Raw genomic sequence first — 18,816 nt, 5'->3', positions numbered from 1 at the left:
GTTCTTACAAGAAATAAATACTTATTGGGGAGAGGTGTTGGCAGCTGCTGGGGTGGTGGGTGCCCTATCTGCTCTGATTAAGGAGGGCAGCCCCCAAACCTTAGTGGACACATGGTAGAAAAATTCTGACTGTGGGGTGTTTAGCCCATCCTTTGGAAATAGCATCTAGCCACAGTGCGTCTAGACCTGCCTGGGTTTCCCTATAGTCAGCCGTCCAAAGAAGAATACAGGCTGCCTGGCTCCAGCACACCCAGGTGGCACCACAAGTTGAGAAAGCGCCTTTGAATGTAGGACGGAATTAAGTTAAATAGAAACAGCTGACCCTGATGGAACCACCCAGTGTGAAGGCTTCCAGGCAGTGGGAGGCAGTGCTTTGGGGAAGGAAGCAAACACGCACAGGAACTGTTCTTAAACAGTTTCCATCCCACCAAGAGATCATCACTAAGGGAGCAGTGGGACTGGGATCCCCATGGGGAGGGTGTCCGTGTTCATCTGGAACTGCACTAGCCTTGGTGAAATCTAGGGGTCCCTAGGAGGAACCTCAGTGCCCCTTCTTCTTCCCATAGATGCTCTCCCCTCCTCGGAGGATGATGATGATGATGATGACTCCTCTTCAGAGGAGAAAGAAACAGATAACACCAAACCAAACCGTATGCGTGAGACACTGTTTCCTATCTTACTGCCCTTTGGGTCTGGGCATTGGGTTTAAGAGGGGAGGGGAAGGCTGAAAGGGGAGGAAGAGGAGGGCACATGGGGTCACGGTGCCTGTTCTGCTAAGTGCCAGGCACTGCTCACAGGTGTTGGGCAGATGGGCAAGACACCTCCAGGTCCTGGCCTGGGCCCTGCTCCTGAGCCTGACCAGCTGCTCCTCTCCACCCTGCCTGTCTCTCTTGGCTTTCCCCGGGCAGCCGTAGCTCCATATTGGACATCCCCAGAAAAGATGGAAAAGAAATTGCATGCAGTGCCGGCTGCCAAGACAGTGAAGTTCAAATGCCCTTCCAGTGGGACCCCAAACCCCACACTGCGCTGGTTGAAAAATGGCAAAGAATTCAAACCTGACCACAGAATTGGAGGCTACAAGGTACGTGTGTGCGCATGCGAAAGTTAGAGTAAGGGGCGGCCGAGTTAGGAAGTCCTGATGACATGCTTTTCATTTTTTTAAGTAATACTTTCCACCTATACAGGTTATTCATTAAAATTTTTAAATACAAAAAAATGCAAATAAAGTTTGAACATTTCTTCAGTCTTCTTTCTGTAATATGGTTTTTACATAGTTGATCACATCATGTATGTAATTTCCTTGTCATTTGTTAACATGAGTCTTTTCATGATATATTTCAAGCATGAATATTTGAAACATAATTTTTCATGACTGTATAAGATTCCATTATTTTTAAATCCCATAATTTGGCTGGGCATGGTGGCTCACGCCTAAAATCCTATCACTTTGGGAGGCCGAGGTGGGCGGATTGCCTGAGCTCAGGAGTTCGAGACCAGCCTGGGCAACATGGCGAAACCTCCTCTGTACTAAAAATACAAAAAATTAGCCATGCGTGGTGGCAGGCTCCTGTAATCCCAGCTACTGAGGAGGCTGAAGCAGGAGATTGCTTGAACCCAGGAGACAGAGGTTGCAGTGAGCTGAGATCACGTCATTTCACTCTAGCCTGGGTGACAGAGTGAGACTCTGTCTTCAAAAAACAACAAAAAAAGTCCCATAATTTAATGAACTATTTTGTGATATTAGGTATTTTCTGTTTTTTCACCATAATAAGTAATGTTGCAGTGAATCTCTGTCAGCATTTTTTTAAGCGTGCTTCCTTAGGACAGATTGTTACAAGTGAAATTACCAACTTAAAGGGTGTAAGCATTTTTTTTTTTTTTTTTTAAGACGGAGTCTCACTCTGTTGCCCAGGCTGGAGTGCAGTGGTGCCATCTTGGCTCACTGCAAGCTCCACCTCCCAGGTTCATGCCATTCTCCTGCCTCAGCCTCCCGAGTACCTGGGATGTGTGGCCATCATTCCCAGCTAATTTTTGTATTTTTAGTAGAGACGGGGTTTCCCCATGTTGGCCAGGCTGGTCTTGAACTCATGACCTCAAGTGATCTGTCCGCCTGGGCCTCCCAAAGAGCTGGGATTACAGGCGTGAGCCACCGTACCCAGCCAGAAATATTTTAAATTAATTCACCATGCACTCACTACACGCAAGACACCATGCTTTAAATGCTGCAAGATAGCATTCCTGCCCATCAAAATTTTCCAGTCTGATAGGAGGCAAATGTCCATGAGCAGCTACCGTAAAAAGTAGACTGTGATCAGTGCTTTGGTAGGCAGAGAGGAAAGGGTGAGCACAGTTCTGACCAGAGACTGGACTGGAGGAGATGGTTTTTGAAATGAGCTGTCAAGGGCAGTGGGGGCTGGATTCTTAGTGTAATAGGAGAGGTGCACAGTTGGGAACATTCTTGGTGTATTTGGGAGTGTTTGCAGAAGGCACATCTGTCCGGATCACGAATGACCTTGAACGTCACAGTGGAGACTTCTGGAGTCTTTACACCCCATCTGCCAGCTTGCAGAGTGTGAACGGGCTGGTAGGGGGCCAATCCACGCCTTGTCCTAGCCAACCCTGCAGCCTGGGGCCCTGTGCCACCAGGCTCTGATATGGAGGGCAGGTGCCACGGGGTGCCGACATTGTCATGGGGCTTCTGCGTGCATTTTCCTCTGGACCCTCAATGTACCCCTTTGGCATTTCCCCTCAGGTCCGTTATGCCACCTGGAGCATCATAATGGACTCTGTGGTGCCCTCTGACAAGGGCAACTACACCTGCATTGTGGAGAATGAGTACGGCAGCATCAACCACACATACCAGCTGGATGTCGTGGGTAAGAGGGCAGAGGCAGCAGGAGGAATGAGTTTAGCAGGAAGAGCCAGGCTTGGAGAACACAGCCGGGGTGTCCAGGTTTCTTAGGGGCAGAGTCAGGATAGCGATTGGCACTTCTTGGCTTTGTCACTTTGAGCAGGTCACTTCTCCCTTTTGAGCCTCACTTTTCTTATCTGTAAAATAGAGTTAAGATCAGACAGTAACACGGTCAAAGCTGGTTGTCACTGTGAAATGGAAGGTGCTGTTCAGAGTCTGTCCTGAAGGAGGCGCTGTTGGAGAGGTGTTAAATGTAGCATAATAGGAGCTGTCGCTTAATGCTAGCAAGATGCCAGGCTCCTTAAATACCTGCCCTGTAATGCTCGTGGCACACCTGCAAGGTGGGCAATATTAGTCTAGCCCTGCACAGGAGCACAGGCGCATAGGCTCAGAGAGGTCAGACACCTTGCTAATGCAGAACTGCACACCTGTGCCAACTTCAGGGCATCACAGGAGACTCTGGGAAGAACATTGAGCCTCTTGGAGCTATTACCGCAACCTTTTCCTTCTAGGAGTTCTGAAACTCACTCCCTAGAGATCATTGGGTACAGAATCTCTCAGCCAGTGTTCTTCTTGATTATGATGATATGGTCTAAGAAGGAGATTGTGGCCAGGTGCAGTGGCTTATGAGCTCCAGGTGGCATGATGGGATTACTCATGCCTGTGATCCCATCACTTTAGGAGGCCAAGGCTGGAGGATTGCTTGAGGCCAGGAGTGTGAGACCAGCCTGGGCAACACAGTGAGACCCTGTCTCTATAAAAAAATTTAAAAATTAGCCTAGTGCAGTGTCATGTACTTGTAGTACCAGCTGAGTTAACTGAGGCTACTGAGGTGGGAAGATCACTTGAGCCCAGGAATTCGAAGCTGCAGTGAGCTATGATGACACCCTTGTGCTCCAGCATGGGTGACAGAGTGAGACCCTGCCTTTAAAAAAAAAAAAGGTTAAAAGTAGATTCTGATCCAAGAGGTTGGGGTAAGATCTGAGATTCCGCGTTTCTAACAAGCTCCTAGGGGATGCTGGTAGCACTGCTCGTGGACCACACTTTGAATAGCAGGAGTCAAAGTGACTCTCTGGTTTTACTTAAGGAGGAGCAGGTTGTGCTGAGGTCTGGGGGTGCAACTGAGTTAGAAGGTTCTCCATTAAAGCATGAGCGACTTACTGTGACTGTAAATATGATGACTGCCTTGGGGAGGAGGATCCTGATGGCTCAGGGCCTGAAGAGAGGGTGTCCCTTTCCCCAGCTCTGTTTTGAGAGGCTTGGGCTCAGCAGAAGTGCTGGGAGGTTTACAACCCATCACTGGGAAAGCCAAGTGGGGCGCAGGTGAGCCCACCCCTCTTTAGCCATGGCAAGGTCCCCATGACAAGTGCCTCCTCTCCCATCTTCCACAGAGCGGTCCCCTCACCGGCCCATCCTGCAAGCAGGGTTGCCCGCCAACAAGACAGTGGCCCTGGGTAGCAACGTGGAGTTCATGTGTAAGGTGTACAGTGACCCGCAGCCGCATATCCAGTGGCTAAAGCACATCGAGGTGAACGGGAGCAAGATTGGCCCAGACAACCTGCCTTATGTCCAGATCCTGAAGGTAATCATGGCACCAGTCTTCGTGGGCCAGTCTACTGGGAAGGAGACCACTGTCTCGGGGGCTCAAGTTGCTGTGGGCAGGCTCAGTGCCCCCGAATGGGATCATTCCTCACGCTTCAGGCACACACACTCCATCTCAGTAGGGATCTAGCCACATCCCCCAGGACTAGTGACAGAGGTCACAAAGTGGAGGTGAGCTGGGAACAGAGGGCTGCAGGGATGGGTGGTGCTGGTCTGTAATAAGCTTTGAGAGCAACGTCACTGGGGCTTTGGGGTCAGCTACACAAGGAAGGCATTTGGACCCCTGCCTTTTCATTGCCCGAAACCAGAGCCTTTCCACCAAGCGTTTCCCAGTCTTAGCCCTGTGTCCTGAGTTACGTACGATCTTTCTGGCAAATGGGGTGCATGATAAGAGCATCTCTTATGAAGAGTTGGAAAAACAAATGCCACATATAAATTCTAAGCCATATGAGGATGAGGAGTAATGGCATTTTCTTCCTTTTTCCTCTCACTCCCAGACATTCATTGTCCCTGAATGCTCCATTAATCCAGGGAAGGTAATTGCCTAAATCTCCAGTGGGTCTCGCAACAGGAAGGAACCAGAAGCTGGGAAAGTTGTTTACCTCTTTGTCCCAGAGTTAGACCTCATCCTCCCCTAGCTTAGCTGTCTCAGAGATATACTGGCCCTCCCTTCTCTTCTCTTTGCTGCTGGTGCTAAAACTGCTCTGTAGGTCATTGGCCACTGTCTCCACTCACAACCCCTGCTCCAGTCCTGGAGGGAGTGGGTTAAACACAAATAGAACATTCCATTTGAAGCAGTGATTCTTTTTTTTTTTTTTTAATCGAATGCTTTGGACTTTTGAAGTCCACTTGTTCTGTACTTGTAAAAGGGAAAGAAGGCCGGGCGCAGTGGCTCACGCCTGTAATCCCAGCACTTTAGATCGCTTGAGGTCAGGAGTTTGAGACCAGCCCGGCCAACATGGTGAAACCCCATCTCTACTAAAAATACAAAAATTAGCTGTGCATAGTGGTTGGCACCTGTAGTCCCAGCTACTCAGGAGGCTGAGGCAAGCTAACTGCTTGAACCCAGAAGGCAGAGGTTGCAGTGAGCTGAGATCACGCCACTGCACTCCAGCCTGGGTGACAGAGTGAGTGAGACTCTGCGTAAAAAAAAAAAAAAAAAAAAAAAATCTAAAAGGGAAAGGTAATAAATCTCACTTAACATCTCCCTTCGCTCCCTGGGCCTGCCTGAAAGTTACACGGGAGCAACGTGCGTGGCCACGTCTCAGCTTTGCCCAACTGACTGGTGTGTCGTTGGTTTGTTCCAGCATTCGGGGATTAATAGCTCGGATGCGGAGGTGCTGACCCTGTTCAATGTGACAGAGGCCCAGAGCGGGGAGTATGTGTGTAAGGTTTCCAATTATATTGGTGAAGCTAACCAGTCTGCGTGGCTCACTGTCACCAGACCTGTGGCAAAAGGTAATGGGGAGATGGATGGGACCCTGTGCTGGGGATTTGATGTAGGCCCCAAGCTGCTGGGGCAGGCGGGGAAGCCAGTACTGGACTGTCCTTGCCACCCTACTGTATTTCTAGTGCCCAGAGCCATGGAAAAATACCCGGCCTGGGAGGCTGGTTTGGTTTGGTATTGTGTTGGTGTCTGTGGGTTCCCTCTCTGCCTTCTGTGTGTTCCTTGGCTTTGTGTGGATCCATGTGAGGACTCACGGGGACACGGTTTTGCTGTGTTACAAATGGTACTTCAGACTGAAGTTGTGAGTGAGTGGTGATTAAGAGAAGGGGCCATAGGCCAGGCACGGTGGCTCACGCCTGTAATCCCAGCACTTTGGGAGGCTGAGGTGGGAGGATCGCTTGAAGCCAGGAGTTTGAGACCAGCCTGGGCAACATAGCAAGACCCCATCTCTACAAATTAAATAAATTAGCCAAGTATGGTGGCGTGTGCCTGTAGTCCCAGCTAGTCTGAAGGCTGAGGCAGGAGGATTGCCTGAGCTTAGAAGGTCGAGGCTGCAGTGAGCTATGTTTATGCCACTGCACCCCAGCCTGGGTTGACAGAATGGTACCCCATCTCTTAAAAAAGAGAGAGAAGGGGTTAGGCATTCCCTTGCATACTCGCATCTGCTGGCTGTGTATGCACATGTGCGTGTGAGTGTGTATGCGTGTGCATGTGTGTATCTGCAGCCCCCGCCATCCCTCCTGTGTTCACCTTCTGGCTATCTTTACCTGAAACCAAACAGCCCCTGCCCGCCGGCCCCATTTCTCCATGCCGCTCACCGCCCGCATGCTCGGATGGGCCAGTGGCTGCCAGCATCTGGTGAAGGGTTGTAACCAGCCGTCGTCTTCTCAGGTCTGCCGGAGTTCTTCCCTCAGGGTCTCACCCTCTTCCTCTAACAGGTTTTGCTGCCTGGTGGTTTTCGTTTGTTCCTTGTTGCAAAGAAGATGTCGGGGAGCATTTCTTCCTCTAGTCCCCCTTCTTTCTGTCTCCTTCCCTTGCTCTGCGTCTCTTAGAGGTCTCATGTCCTGTGCTTGTCCATTTTGCTTCCGTTGTCTCTTCTAGACTGCTGGAGTTAATACCACCGACAAAGAGATGGAGGTGCTTCACTTAAGAAATGTCTCCTTTGAGGACGCAGGGGAGTATACGTGCTTGGCGGGTAACTCTATCGGACTCTCCCATCACTCTGCATGGTTGACCGTTCTGGAAGGTACACACTGTAACTTCTCCTCTCGATGTCCTGCCCTCGCCATGGGCACGGGGGGAGCATGCATTTCCAGGCTTGGGGAGACACAGAGGCAGGAGAGCTGGAAGAATGGGCTCCTGCCTGCCTGGTGCCACATCCTGCCCCAGCTTTGAGGGCTGAATCCTCTCAGCTCAGAGAAGAGCTTCCCTAGTTTTGCAGGCGCACGGAGGCCTCCCACCCATACACCTGCCTCTGCTCTCCCCCTGGCCATTGCAATGCATGCCCGGGATCTGGGTTTACCCTGCAGCCAGACTCCTCCAGGGCAGGCTCCTTCCGTCCTTGGGTCCAGCAGCCTCCCCCCTCCACTGGGTACTGAGCATCTGAAAAGTCTCAGATAGGGCCCTACACCTCTTCTCCCTTCTCAAGTGCTCAGCCCAGGGGTGGGGCTTGCTGCTTGCAAAGAGCAGCTCACCCTCCTGTACTGCCATCCTATTGCCTTTGAAGAAGGAGGTCAGCCTGGACAGGTGAACTGAGTTGCCTTCAGAAAGGCCTGTCTCAGGCAGCCGCAGCGGGCTTCACGATGTCCATGTATCCTGTTTGGCTGCTGCCGTCTCTCCTCTCCCAAGAGGGGAGGTCTGCGTGTTGAGCCAGGGAGGAAGGAGCCTGCAGCCTGCTCAGGGTGGTGGCTGGTGACTGCGGGGCCAGGGCTTGCTGCTGTCTCTCGGAATGTCCTGCATGTGGGTCTGGCTGTTCCTGCTGGCACTGCCCTCTTCTCTCTCCCCTCCTTTCCCACTCTGCCGTGCTTGCCCGTCAGGGTCTCCGGATGCCCCTGCTGGAGGCAGAGAAGCGTTCTGTTTTTATCATCGTCCCTGTCTTGGTCCTGTCCGTGCTCCCCATGTGCTCCCAATCAGTTGTCTTCGTTCCTCAACATCAGGGAAAGAAAAAACAGCAACACTTCTCCCTGTCATCAGCTCTGCTGTCTCCTTGTCAGGCCTTGGGACGTTCTCTGGGCTCAGTCTAGGGTCGTGCCTCATGCCTCTCTGGGAAGGTTCCCAGGGGCGCCGCCTCCATGGTTGGCTGGTGGGTTTTAAAGGGGAAGGTTGGTAGGAGGCCTGTGGAAGGAGGAGGGCTGTCCACACCCGTGGGGCAAAGCGTGTTCCATGAAACCAGTGCTGTGCGTACTGGGATGAAAGCCTCCCAGCCTCTCGTGCTGAAGGGAAAGGTGGACCGAACTGGCTTAGCTGCTGTGGCAATGGGGTGGGGGGTGAGTCCTAATCAGAAGGTGGGAGAAGAGAATAACAAAATGGAACCCCGCCCCCTGCCGCCACATTTCCTTAAGTTTTAGGAGTTGGGGCCTATGAGTAGAATTTGAAAGAACTACCAAAAAAGCTTATTTTTGGAAATTAAGTCAGCTTTGCCTGTGATTTGGCTAGGAATAAATATTTACCTGTGTGCCCCTACAGAGATGACACAGACCCAAAGTGGGACATTGAGCAAGGCACAGGCTGGTTCCCTTCCTTTCCTCTGTCCTCATTCTGTGAGTGCCACCATCACCAGGTACTGTGGCCTGCAGAAATAAACGAGGCACCAACCCTGCCCTCAGGGACCCCGTGTCTTCTTAGGGACAGAGGACTCAGAAACATCTGTGTCCCCGCATGTTAAGTGCATGCACACAGTGCTGAGGATTTGCAGAGAAGGGCCATGGCTCCCTGAGGAGACCAAGAAAGGCACATAGAAGTGACTTCTCAGCTGGCCCTTGCAGGATCCCTGGGTGCCTGTACCTCTCCAGTCCAGCTGAGCAAGGAGGCTCAGGAATTAATGAGGATGGGGCTTGTGTAGCACGATGGTTCTAGGCCATCCCTTTTCCATGGCTCAAGTCCATTGAAGGCAGCCTCCAAAATCAGGTTGCCTGATCCTCCTAGTGCCACAATCCCAGTCCTAGCTAGAACTTGCCATGGTTCTTCTCCCTAAAAGTTCCCAGGGGACAGGAGACAGGTGTTGCTTTTCTAATGGAGCAGGACCTCGCATGGACGGGGCCCTCCAAGCCTGCTAACACCCTGTTCGCACTGACTCAGCCCTGGAAGAGAGGCCGGCAGTGATGACCTCGCCCCTGTACCTGGAGATCATCATCTATTGCACAGGGGCCTTCCTCATCTCCTGCATGGTGGGGTCGGTCATCGTCTACAAGATGAAGAGTGGTACCAAGAAGAGTGACTTCCACAGCCAGATGGCTGTGCACAAGCTGGCCAAGAGCATCCCTCTGCGCAGACAGGTAACAGAAAGTAGATGGGGGATTTGCACACTCAGCACCACCTCTCTCTCTGGGCCTCTAATGCCCTGCCCTCTCCATTGTCCCTAATCTACAGCTTTGGGCCTTATTTTCTGGCTTCTGGGCAAGGCACAGTGGAATGTCATGAACTAAGTGCTCTAGAGTCTGTTTCAAGCTAGTGTAGCCCATGAATTTCCTGCACCCTCCATATCACACTGCAAGTCCTCCGGACTCCTGGGACATGGATTGGGAGGAAGTCCTATTTGGACAGAATGTGCAGCCAATAGCATGAATTTGAACTGTCCCCAAGGGCTGCTTAGAAGTGCAGAGGTGCAGGGTAGAGAAGAGAACTGTTTGTATTAGTCCATTTTCACACTGCTGAGAAAGACATACCCAAGACCGGGCAATTTACAAAAGAAAGAGGTTTAATGGACTCACAGTTCCATGTGGCTGGGGAGGCCTCACAATTGCAGAAGGCAAAAGGCACGTCTCACATGGTGGCAGACGAGAAGAGAGCTTGTACAGGGAAACTCCCCTTTATAAAATCATCAGATCTCGTGAGATTTATTCACTATCACAAGAACAGCACAGGGAAGACCTGCCCCCATGAGTCAATGACCTCCTACCAGGTCCCTCCCATAACACGTGGGAATTCAAGATGAGATTTGGGTGGGGACACAGCCAAACCATATCAGCCATACCATACCCTTGTCCCCTGTGTGCCCACCCTTCCCCACGGGAGGAAATGGTACAGATGGCACAGGTGTGTGCAAGAATGACCGTTCCCTCAGAAGCCTGTGCTCATTCTGGAAGGTGCTTTGGGAGTTAGGAATCCATAAGCTAAGGCAAAGTATTTGCAAAGAGGAGAATAGAGTTGTTACTGCAATGATCAGTTATAAAATGTCAAGCTGGAAGAGGTGCATTTGGTCTGCTTATTTTAAAGGTGAGTGAAGTCCAGAAAGGCCAGCTTGTGGCAGAAATAGGTCAGTCCTAGAAGTTGGGCCTCCTGGCCTACCATGGTCTTTGGACCACTCTGTGTTGAGGAAAGAACATCAGATACACAGACATGTGCCTCTGCCATTGTTGGGAAGCCCTGACTAAAAATGGGAAGGAGTCACCCCTGTCCCCCCTCCTTGCTCTAGGGTGACCCCACTCTTCCTTGCAGGTGTCTGCTGACTCCAGTGCATCCATGAACTCTGGGGTTCTTCTGGTTCGGCCATCACGGCTCTCCTCCAGTGGGACTCCCATGCTAGCAGGGGTCTCTGAGTATGAGCTTCCCGAAGACCCTCGCTGGGAGCTGCCTCGGGACAGGTAATAATACTTTGACTCCCAACTTTTTGAAGGCATTCCTTGCTTGCTATTCTAGTGGTGGAAGGTGTGTATACTAACACCTTCTGGGCGGTGAAGGTTCATGAAATGCCTGCAGAAACATTCATTCCACTTTCTGCTCGCAGTTGGGTGAAATACAGAGAGGTGGAGATGGGGTGCCTCTCAAGGTTTGAACTTCACCAGCCCCAACTTATGCCACTCTCTGTTTCCCCCGAAAGACTGGTCTTAGGCAAACCCCTGGGAGAGGGCTGCTTTGGGCAGGTGGTGTTGGCAGAGGCTATCGGGCTGGACAAGGACAAACCCAACCGTGTGACCAAAGTGGCTGTGAAGATGTTGAAGTGTAAGTGATGCTTCTGTCCTTGCAAAGAAAATCTTGTCCCATTCCAAGCAAACAGCAGGCCTCAGGCCCAGCAGAACAGCTTCTCTGGTGCCTTTGCTGCCCACACCTGCTCCCCTGCCTGCTTGGGGTTACCTGGGAGTGGAGGGGGTGTTCTGCACCTTGAGATTGTTCTATGACATCACTCTGTTCCTTGGCGTCAACCTGGGCTGTGGTCAGGTGTTTATCCTGGATCCATCGCTTGCAGGCTTTCCTCACCACATCCCTGCCCACTCACTACCACCTATTGCAACAACGGCTCCCATGAGAGGGAAGAGAAAACAAGTTTGGATGAAGTGGGGAGGAGAGAATCAAGTCCCAGGGAAAAGCAGCCCCTCGACACATACCCCACTCCCTTAGCCTTTATCCTGCCCTCCTCCCTTCCCAAGTAAATGAGTCTCAACGTGTTCTTTAAAGCGGACGCAACAGAGAAAGACTTGTCAGACCTGATCTCAGAAATGGAGATGATGAAGATGATCGGGAAGCATAAGAATATCATCAACCTGCTGGGGGCCTGCACGCAGGATGGTGGGTGCCGGCCAGACTGGCTTTCCCTGCCCAGCGAGGAGAAGATCTGAGCTGGGGTATCAGTCCCAAGGCCTCTCTCAGCCACAGCTAGGGAAGGGGGTTAAGAGAGGCCGCTTTGGCAGAGGTTTAAAATGTGTTATCTCGGGATCTGGGCTCCGCTCATTGGTGTTCATTCAGGAATACAGATACCTAGATTCACACACGTGGTGTGTTAACAGAGGCAGCTGAGTAATTATGGTCTAAGAGCGCTCAGGCTGGGTGCAGTGGCTCATGCCTGTAATCCCAGCAATTTGGGAGGCCGAGGCAGGCAGATCACTTGAGATCAGGAGTTCGAGACCAGTCTGGTCAAAATGGTGAAACCCCGTCTCTACTAAAAAATACAAAAGTTAGCCAGGCATGGTCACGCATGCCTATAATCCCAGCTACTCAGGAGGCTGACGCATAAGACTTGCTTGAACCCGGGAGGTGGAGGTTGCAGTGAGCCAAGATCACGCCATTGTACTCCAGCTTGGGAGATACTCCCGCTGTCTCAAAAATAAAATAAATAAATAGGCCAGGCACAGTGGCTCACGCTTGTAATCCCAGCACCTTGGGAGGGTGAGGCGGGTGGATCATTTGAGGTCAGGAGTTCGAGACCAGCCTGGCCAACAGGTGAAACCCCATCTCTACTAAAAATACAAAAAGTAGCCGGGCGTGGTGGCGCATGCCTGTAATTCCAGCTACTCGGGAGGCTGTGGCAGGAGAATCGTTTGAACCCGGGAGGCGGAGGTTGCGGTTAGCCAAGATCGCGCCATTGCACTCCAGCTTGGGCAACGAGCAAAACTCCATCTCAAAAAAAAAAAAAAAAAAAAAATTAGCCAGGCATTGTTCATGCCTGTAATCCTAGCTGCTTGGGAGGCTAAGGCAGGAGAATCTCTTGAATCCAGAAGGCAGAGGTTGCAGTGAGCCGAAATTGCGCCACTGCACTCCAGCCTGGGCAACAGAGTGAGACTCCGTCTCAAAATAAACAGACAAACTGGGGCTCTTACCCCAATGTTGCTCGGGAATTTTCTGGACTATGCTGGGAGTAATTATTTCTCTGATGTTTTTTGGGTAGTAGAATGGATTTCCCAGGTCCCCTAAGAGGAGGCAGGAGATGGGAGGTTGGCCGGGGTGTGCTGCTGGGGGTGGGGTTTCTTTGAGGTGAAGCCAAACCTGCTCACCTGCTGCTGGCCCCATGGCCTCTTCTCCTGTGCCTGCAGGTCCCTTGTATGTCATCGTGGAGTATGCCTCCAAGGGCAACCTGCGGGAGTACCTGCAGGCCCGGAGGCCCCCAGGGCTGGAATACTGCTACAACCCCAGCCACAACCCAGAGGAGCAGCTCTCCTCCAAGGACCTGGTGTCCTGCGCCTACCAGGTGGCCCGAGGCATGGAGTATCTGGCCTCCAAGAAGGTGTGGAACCTGAAGGCTCCCCTGGGTAATGCCAGGGTGGGAACAGAGCCCCCCTAGTCCTCCAGCCTGTGACTTATCATCTTGTGGTGGCGTTGTGGATGTACTGAGCACTGGCCCTGTGTGCCCTGTGTGTTGTCTTAGGCTCTCTGGGAACTGCAGAGTCAGGAGCACCAGTGTAGCCAGGTGGCCTTGGGGTCAGACTGATGTAGGGTCCGATCTGTGCACTGCCACTTTCTGCGTAGCCTCAGGCAGCTACTTAGCATCTTAAAATTCTTCAAATACAAAATAATAATAATATCAGCTGGGTGCAGTGGCCAAGGCGGGAGGATTGCTTGAGCTCAGGAGTGTGAGACCAGGTTGGGCAATATATTGAGACCCCGTCTTTAAAAAAAAAAAAAAAAAAAATTAAAAAATCAGCTGGGTGTGGTAGTGCGTGCCGGTAGTCCCAGCTACTCGGGAGGCTGAGGTGGGAGGCTAGCTTGAGCCCAAGAGTTTGAGGCTGCACTGAGCCATGATCACACCACTGCACCCCAGCCGGGGCGACAGAGCAAGGCCCTGTCTCAAAAGAAAATAAAGTATAACAATACCTGTTGTAGAATTGTTATGAAGATAAAATGAAACTGTCTGTGAGTGTTGAGTGCAGTGTTTGGTGTGTAAGGGCTGGCCTGGTTTGAGCCCAGCCCCATGTGGACTTGCTGTGCTGGGAGGCAGGACCTAGGAGCACGCATCGCTGCAGACGCAGCAGAGGCATAAGGGGCCAGTCTTTGGGGAAGGAAGGGAGGAGCGCTTGCTGTGATGAGAAGCCTGGAGCTGGCAGAGAACGTTAGAAGAGGGAAAGCAAAGGTTCGGGGGGGCAGAGCAGTGTGGCAGAAGTTCTATGAGACAAGTCGGCTAGTTGCATGGGTGGCGGCCGCCCAGAGCCTTCCAGCTCCCTCACCTCCCCGCCTCCCGCTCTCCCTTCCTCCTTCCTCAGTGCATACACCGAGACCTGGCAGCCAGGAATGTCCTGGTGACAGAGGACAATGTGATGAAGATAGCAGACTTTGGCCTCGCACGGGACATTCACCACATCGACTACTATAAAAAGACAACCAACGTGAGTGCCGACAAGTCCGCCCTGTGCTGGTGGTTTCATCTGAGAAGCGAGGAGTGGGGTGGGCTGAGAACCCACCCCCCAGTCCCTTCCCACCTGTGCCCTCATGGCCCTGCCTGGGGCCACTCCAACCTCCCCTGTGCTGCTTTCAGGGCCGACTGCCTGTGAAGTGGATGGCACCCGAGGCATTATTTGACCGGATCTACACCCACCAGAGTGATGTGTGAGTTTGTAATAGCAATTGCCAGGGAGGTGTGGGATAGAGAGCTTCTAGCACTGTAGAGTCCTGCTTTCTCCCTGGACTGAGGAGTCCTCTTTCTGCCCCAGAGAGAAAAACAAAACATTGTCTGTGGCCATTCCCTCTGCTCCAGATGTTGAAAGGCTGATCTGTTCTCCATGCTGTCTCCTGGCACTGCCCTGGGTAGAGGATTTGTGCTGGGGGAGGGGAGGCGGAGAAGCTCTAACACCCTGTGGCTCTCCGCCCATTTGCAGGTGGTCTTTCGGGGTGCTCCTGTGGGAGATCTTCACTCTGGGCGGCTCCCCATACCCCGGTGTGCCTGTGGAGGAACTTTTCAAGCTGCTGAAGGAGGGTCACCGCATGGACAAGCCCAGTAACTGCACCAACGAGCTGTAAGCCCGAGGAGATGTCGGAGGCCCTGAGCCAGGCCCTGGGGCAAGAGTGGGCTTGAGGGGCAGGGGGCTAGACTAGAGAGTATCCATCTCCAGGAGACGTCCCTGACCTTACAGTCCTGCCGCAGGTACATGATGATGCGGGACTGCTGGCATGCAGTGCCCTCACAGAGACCCACCTTCAAGCAGCTGGTGGAAGACCTGGACCGCATCGTGGCCTTGACCTCCAACCAGGTAAGGCTGCCCGTGCCAGAGCCAGAGCTCAGGCCGTCCCCACTGCGTGCACGCACCTCCCTGAGCAGGGAGGAGGGGCCCGGCCCATCGCTGCTTCCTCTCGCCCATCACAGGAGTACCTGGACCTGTCCATGCCCCTGGACCAGTACTCCCCCAGCTTTCCCGACACCCGGAGCTCTACGTGCTCCTCAGGGGAGGATTCCGTCTTCTCTCATGAGCCGCTGCCCGAGGAGCCCTGCCTGCCCCGACACCCAGCCCAGCTTGCCAATGGCGGACTCAAACGCCGCTGACTGCCACCCACACGCCCTCCCCAGACTCCACCGTCAGCTGTAACCCTCACCCACAGCCCCTGCTGGGCCCACCACCTGTCCGTCCCTGTCCCCTTTCCTGCTGGCAGGAGCCGGCTGCCTACCAGGGGCCTTCCTGTGTGGCCTGCCTTCACCCCACTCAGCTCACCTCTCCCTCCACCTCCTCTCCACCTGCTGGTGAGAGGTGCAAAGAGGCAGATCTTTGCTGCCAGCCACTTCATCCCCTCCCAGATGTTGGACCAACACCCCTCCCTGCCACCAGGCACTGCCTGGAGGGCAGGGAGTGGGAGCCGATGAACAGGCATGCAAGTGAGAGCTTCCTGAGCTTTCTCCTGTCGGTTTGGTCTGTTTTGCCTTCACCCATAAGCCCCTCGCACTCTGGTGGCAGGTGCCTTGTCCTCAGGGCTACAGCAGTAGGGAGGTCAGTGCTTCGTGCCTCGATTGAAGGTGACCTCTGCCCCAGATAGGTGGTGCCAGTGGCTTATTAATTCCGATACTAGTTTGCTTTGCTGACCAAATGCCTGGTACCAGAGGATGGTGAGGCGAAGGCCAGGTTGGGGGCAGTGTTGTGGCCCTGGGGCCCAGCCCCAAACTGGGGGCTCTGTATATAGCTATGAAGAAAACACAAAGTGTATAAATCTGAGTATATATTTACATGTCTTTTTAAAAAGGTCATTACCAGAGATTTACCCATCGGGTAAGATGCTCCTGGTGGCTGGGAGGCATCAGTTGCTATATATTAAAAACAAAAAAGAAAAAAAAGGAAAATGTTTTTTAAAAGGTCATATATTTTTTGCTACTTTTGCTGTTTTATTTTTTTAAATTATGTTCTAAACCTATTTTCAGTTTAGGTCCCTCAATAAAAATTGCTGCTGCTTCATTTATCTATGGGCTGTGTGAAAAGGGTGGGAATGTCCACTGGAAAGAAGGGACACCCACAGGCCCTGGGGCTAGGTCTGTCCCGAGGGCACCGCATGCTCCCGGCGCAGGTTCCTTGTAACCTCTTCTTCCTAGGTCCTGCACCCAGACCTCACGACGCACCTCCCGCCTCTCCGCTGCTTCTGGAAAGTCAGAAAAAGAAGATGTCCGCTTCGAGGGCAGGAACCCCATCCATGCAGTAGAGGCGCTGGGCAGAGAGTCAAGGCCCAGCAGCCATCGACCATGGATGGTTTCCTCCAAGGAAACCGGTGGGGTTGGGCTGGGGAGGGGGCACGTACCTAGGAATAGCCACGGGGTAGAGCTACAGTGATTAAGAGGAAGGCAAGGGCGCGGTTGCTGACGCCTGTAATCCCAGCACTTTGGGACACCGAGGTGGGCAGATCACTTCAGGTCAGGAGTTTGAGACCAGCCTGGCCAACTTAGTGAAACCCCATCTCTACTAAAAATGCAAAAATTATCCAGGCATGGTGGCACACGCCTGTAATCCCAGCTCCACAGGAGGCTGAGGCAGAATCCCTTGAAGCTGGGAGGCGGAGGTTGCAGTGAGCCGAGATTGCGCCATTGCACTCCAGCCTGGGCAACAGAGAAAACAAAAAGGAAAACAAATGATGAAGGTCTGCAGAAACTGAAACCCAGACATGTGTCTGCCCCCTTTATGTGGGCATGGTTTTGCCGGTGCTTCTAAGTGCAGGAGAACATGTCACCTGAGGCTAGTTTTGCATTCAGGTCCCTGGCGTCGTTTCTTGTTGGTATGCCTCCCCAGATCGTCCTTCCTGTATCCATGTGACCAGACTGCATTTGTTGGGACTGTCGCAGATCTTGGCTTCTTACAGTTCTTCCTGTCCAAACTCCATCCTGCCCCTCAGGAACGGGGGAAAATTCTCCGAATGTTTTTGGTTTTTTGGCTGCTTGGAATTTACTTCTGCCACCTGCTGGTCATCACTGTCCTCACCAAGTGGATTCTGGCTCCCCGGTACCTCATGGCTCAAACTACCACTCCTCAGTCGCTATATTAAAGCTTATATTTTGCTGGATTACTGCTAAATACAAAAGAAAGTTCAATATGTTTTCATTTCTGTAGGGAAAATGGGATTGCTGCTTTAAATTTCTGAGCTAGGGATTTTTTGGCAGCTGCAGTGTTGGCGACTATTGTAAAATTCTCTTTGTTTCTCTCTGTAAATAGCACCTGCTAACATTACAATTTGTATTTATGTTTAAAGAAGGCATCATTTGGTGAACAGAACTAGGAAATGAATTTTTAGCTCTTAAAAGCATTTGCTTTGAGACCGCACAGGAGTGTCTTTCCTTGTAAAACAGTGATGATAATTTCTGCCTTGGCCCTACCTTGAAGCAATGTTGTGTGAAGGGATGAAGAATCTAAAAGTCTTCATAAGTCCTTGGGAGAGGTGCTAGAAAAATATAAGGCACTATCATAATTACAGTGATGTCCTTGCTGTTACTACTCAAATCACCCACGAATTTCCCCAAAGACTGCGCTAGCTGTCAAATAAAAGACAGTGAAATTGACCTGAGAGAAAATGAAATGGCCGTTTTACTTAGAGGACCAAATTGGGTCTCCTGAGGAAAGGAATCCAGTTTATCTAATGAAGATGTTGTGCCATGAAGGCACTGAGTCTGTCTGGTTTCCTGAGGGTTAAAAGATTAGGGCTGGGATCACGACAGCATTAATCAATACTGCCTTTCCGTCTCTTCTAATTGCCATAGGCTGGAGATCATCGGTCCCTTGGCCCTGCTAATGTAATGTATTGATCTCAGGTAAGTAAGATTAAGCATCAAATGAGGCAAGAAATCTGTCTCATTGTTAATGAGGTTGCTGTGCTTATTAGCCACCACTGGGTGGAGCCAGCGAGCTGAAGTTTCAGTTGGCATTAGGTGAAGCACCAGTCCGCTCTCAAGTCACATTGGTCCAACTACTACCTGCTAGTGTGTGCTGGTGGTGAGTGGGAAATCTTTAGCCTAGATTTGGCATTACAGAAAAACTGATTGGGCAGCACTGATGTGGCTCGTTTTGGGATGATTTTAGAATTAGACATGACACAGGTGCAAGGCCCTAAGTGTCAGTGGCCACCACCTCTCTATTGTAGCAGAATTGTGTGTAAGACCCAGGACACATCTAGCATCACTGTAGTTGGGTTTTTAGAGAATGCCTAAAGTGGCCAGGCATGGTGGCGCATGCCTTTAATCCCAGCACTTTGGGAGGCTGAGGCAGGCAGATCACCTGAGGTCAGGAGTTCAAGACCAGCCTGGCCAACATGGTGAAACCCCATCTCTACAAAAATACAAAAATTAGCCAGGCATGGTGATGCATGCCTTTAATCCCAGCTACTCCAGAGACTGCGGCAGGAGAATCGCTTGAACCCAGGAGGCAGACGTTGCAGTGAGCCAAGATCGTGCCACTGCACTCCAGCCTGGGTGACAGCAAGACTGTCTCAAAAAAAAAAAAAAAAAAATCTAAAGTCATATCCAATGAGATCA

At 51.8% G+C, this 18,816-nt stretch overlaps 1 protein-coding gene across 19 annotated transcripts in view; it reads left to right on the top strand.

The window, feature by feature from the left end:
• FGFR1 (fibroblast growth factor receptor 1) overlaps window positions 1-17,847 on the top strand; it is a 57,465-nt gene extending 39,618 nt beyond the window's left edge. For 3 of the 19 annotated variants that reach the window (XM_063817016.1, XM_063817009.1, XM_063817010.1), the window contains 15 exons: window positions 567-650; window positions 909-1,081; window positions 2,753-2,876; window positions 4,303-4,493; window positions 7,062-7,206; window positions 9,258-9,461; window positions 10,618-10,762; window positions 10,999-11,120; window positions 11,574-11,684; window positions 12,926-13,116; window positions 14,090-14,212; window positions 14,362-14,432; window positions 14,702-14,839; window positions 14,968-15,073; window positions 16,396-17,847. In XM_063817016.1, the coding sequence (XP_063673086.1) occupies window positions 567-650; window positions 909-1,081; window positions 2,753-2,876; window positions 4,303-4,493; window positions 7,062-7,206; window positions 9,258-9,461; window positions 10,618-10,762; window positions 10,999-11,120; window positions 11,574-11,684; window positions 12,926-13,116; window positions 14,090-14,212; window positions 14,362-14,432; window positions 14,702-14,839; window positions 14,968-15,073; window positions 16,396-16,602 (2,135 nt within the window). In that variant the 3' untranslated portion in view covers window positions 16,603-17,847. Of the gene's footprint in view, window positions 1-566; window positions 657-908; window positions 1,082-2,752; window positions 2,877-4,302; window positions 4,494-7,061; window positions 7,207-9,257; window positions 9,462-10,616; window positions 10,763-10,998; window positions 11,121-11,573; window positions 11,685-12,925; window positions 13,117-14,089; window positions 14,213-14,361; window positions 14,433-14,701; window positions 14,840-14,967; window positions 15,074-15,186 lie in introns of all 19 variants that reach the window. The other 16 variants (XM_063817015.1, XM_054656654.2, XM_063817020.1 and 13 more) reach the window with 9 other exon arrangements.
• The last annotated feature ends 969 nt before the right edge of the window (window positions 17,848-18,816 follow it).

This window comes from Pan troglodytes, chromosome 7 (assembly GCF_028858775.2).
Source record: "Pan troglodytes isolate AG18354 chromosome 7, NHGRI_mPanTro3-v2.0_pri, whole genome shotgun sequence".
Classification (NCBI taxonomy): Eukaryota; Metazoa; Chordata; class Mammalia; order Primates; family Hominidae; genus Pan; species Pan troglodytes.
The sequence above is the reverse complement of the archived record's forward strand: the minus strand, read 5'-3'. Positions and strand labels throughout refer to the sequence as shown.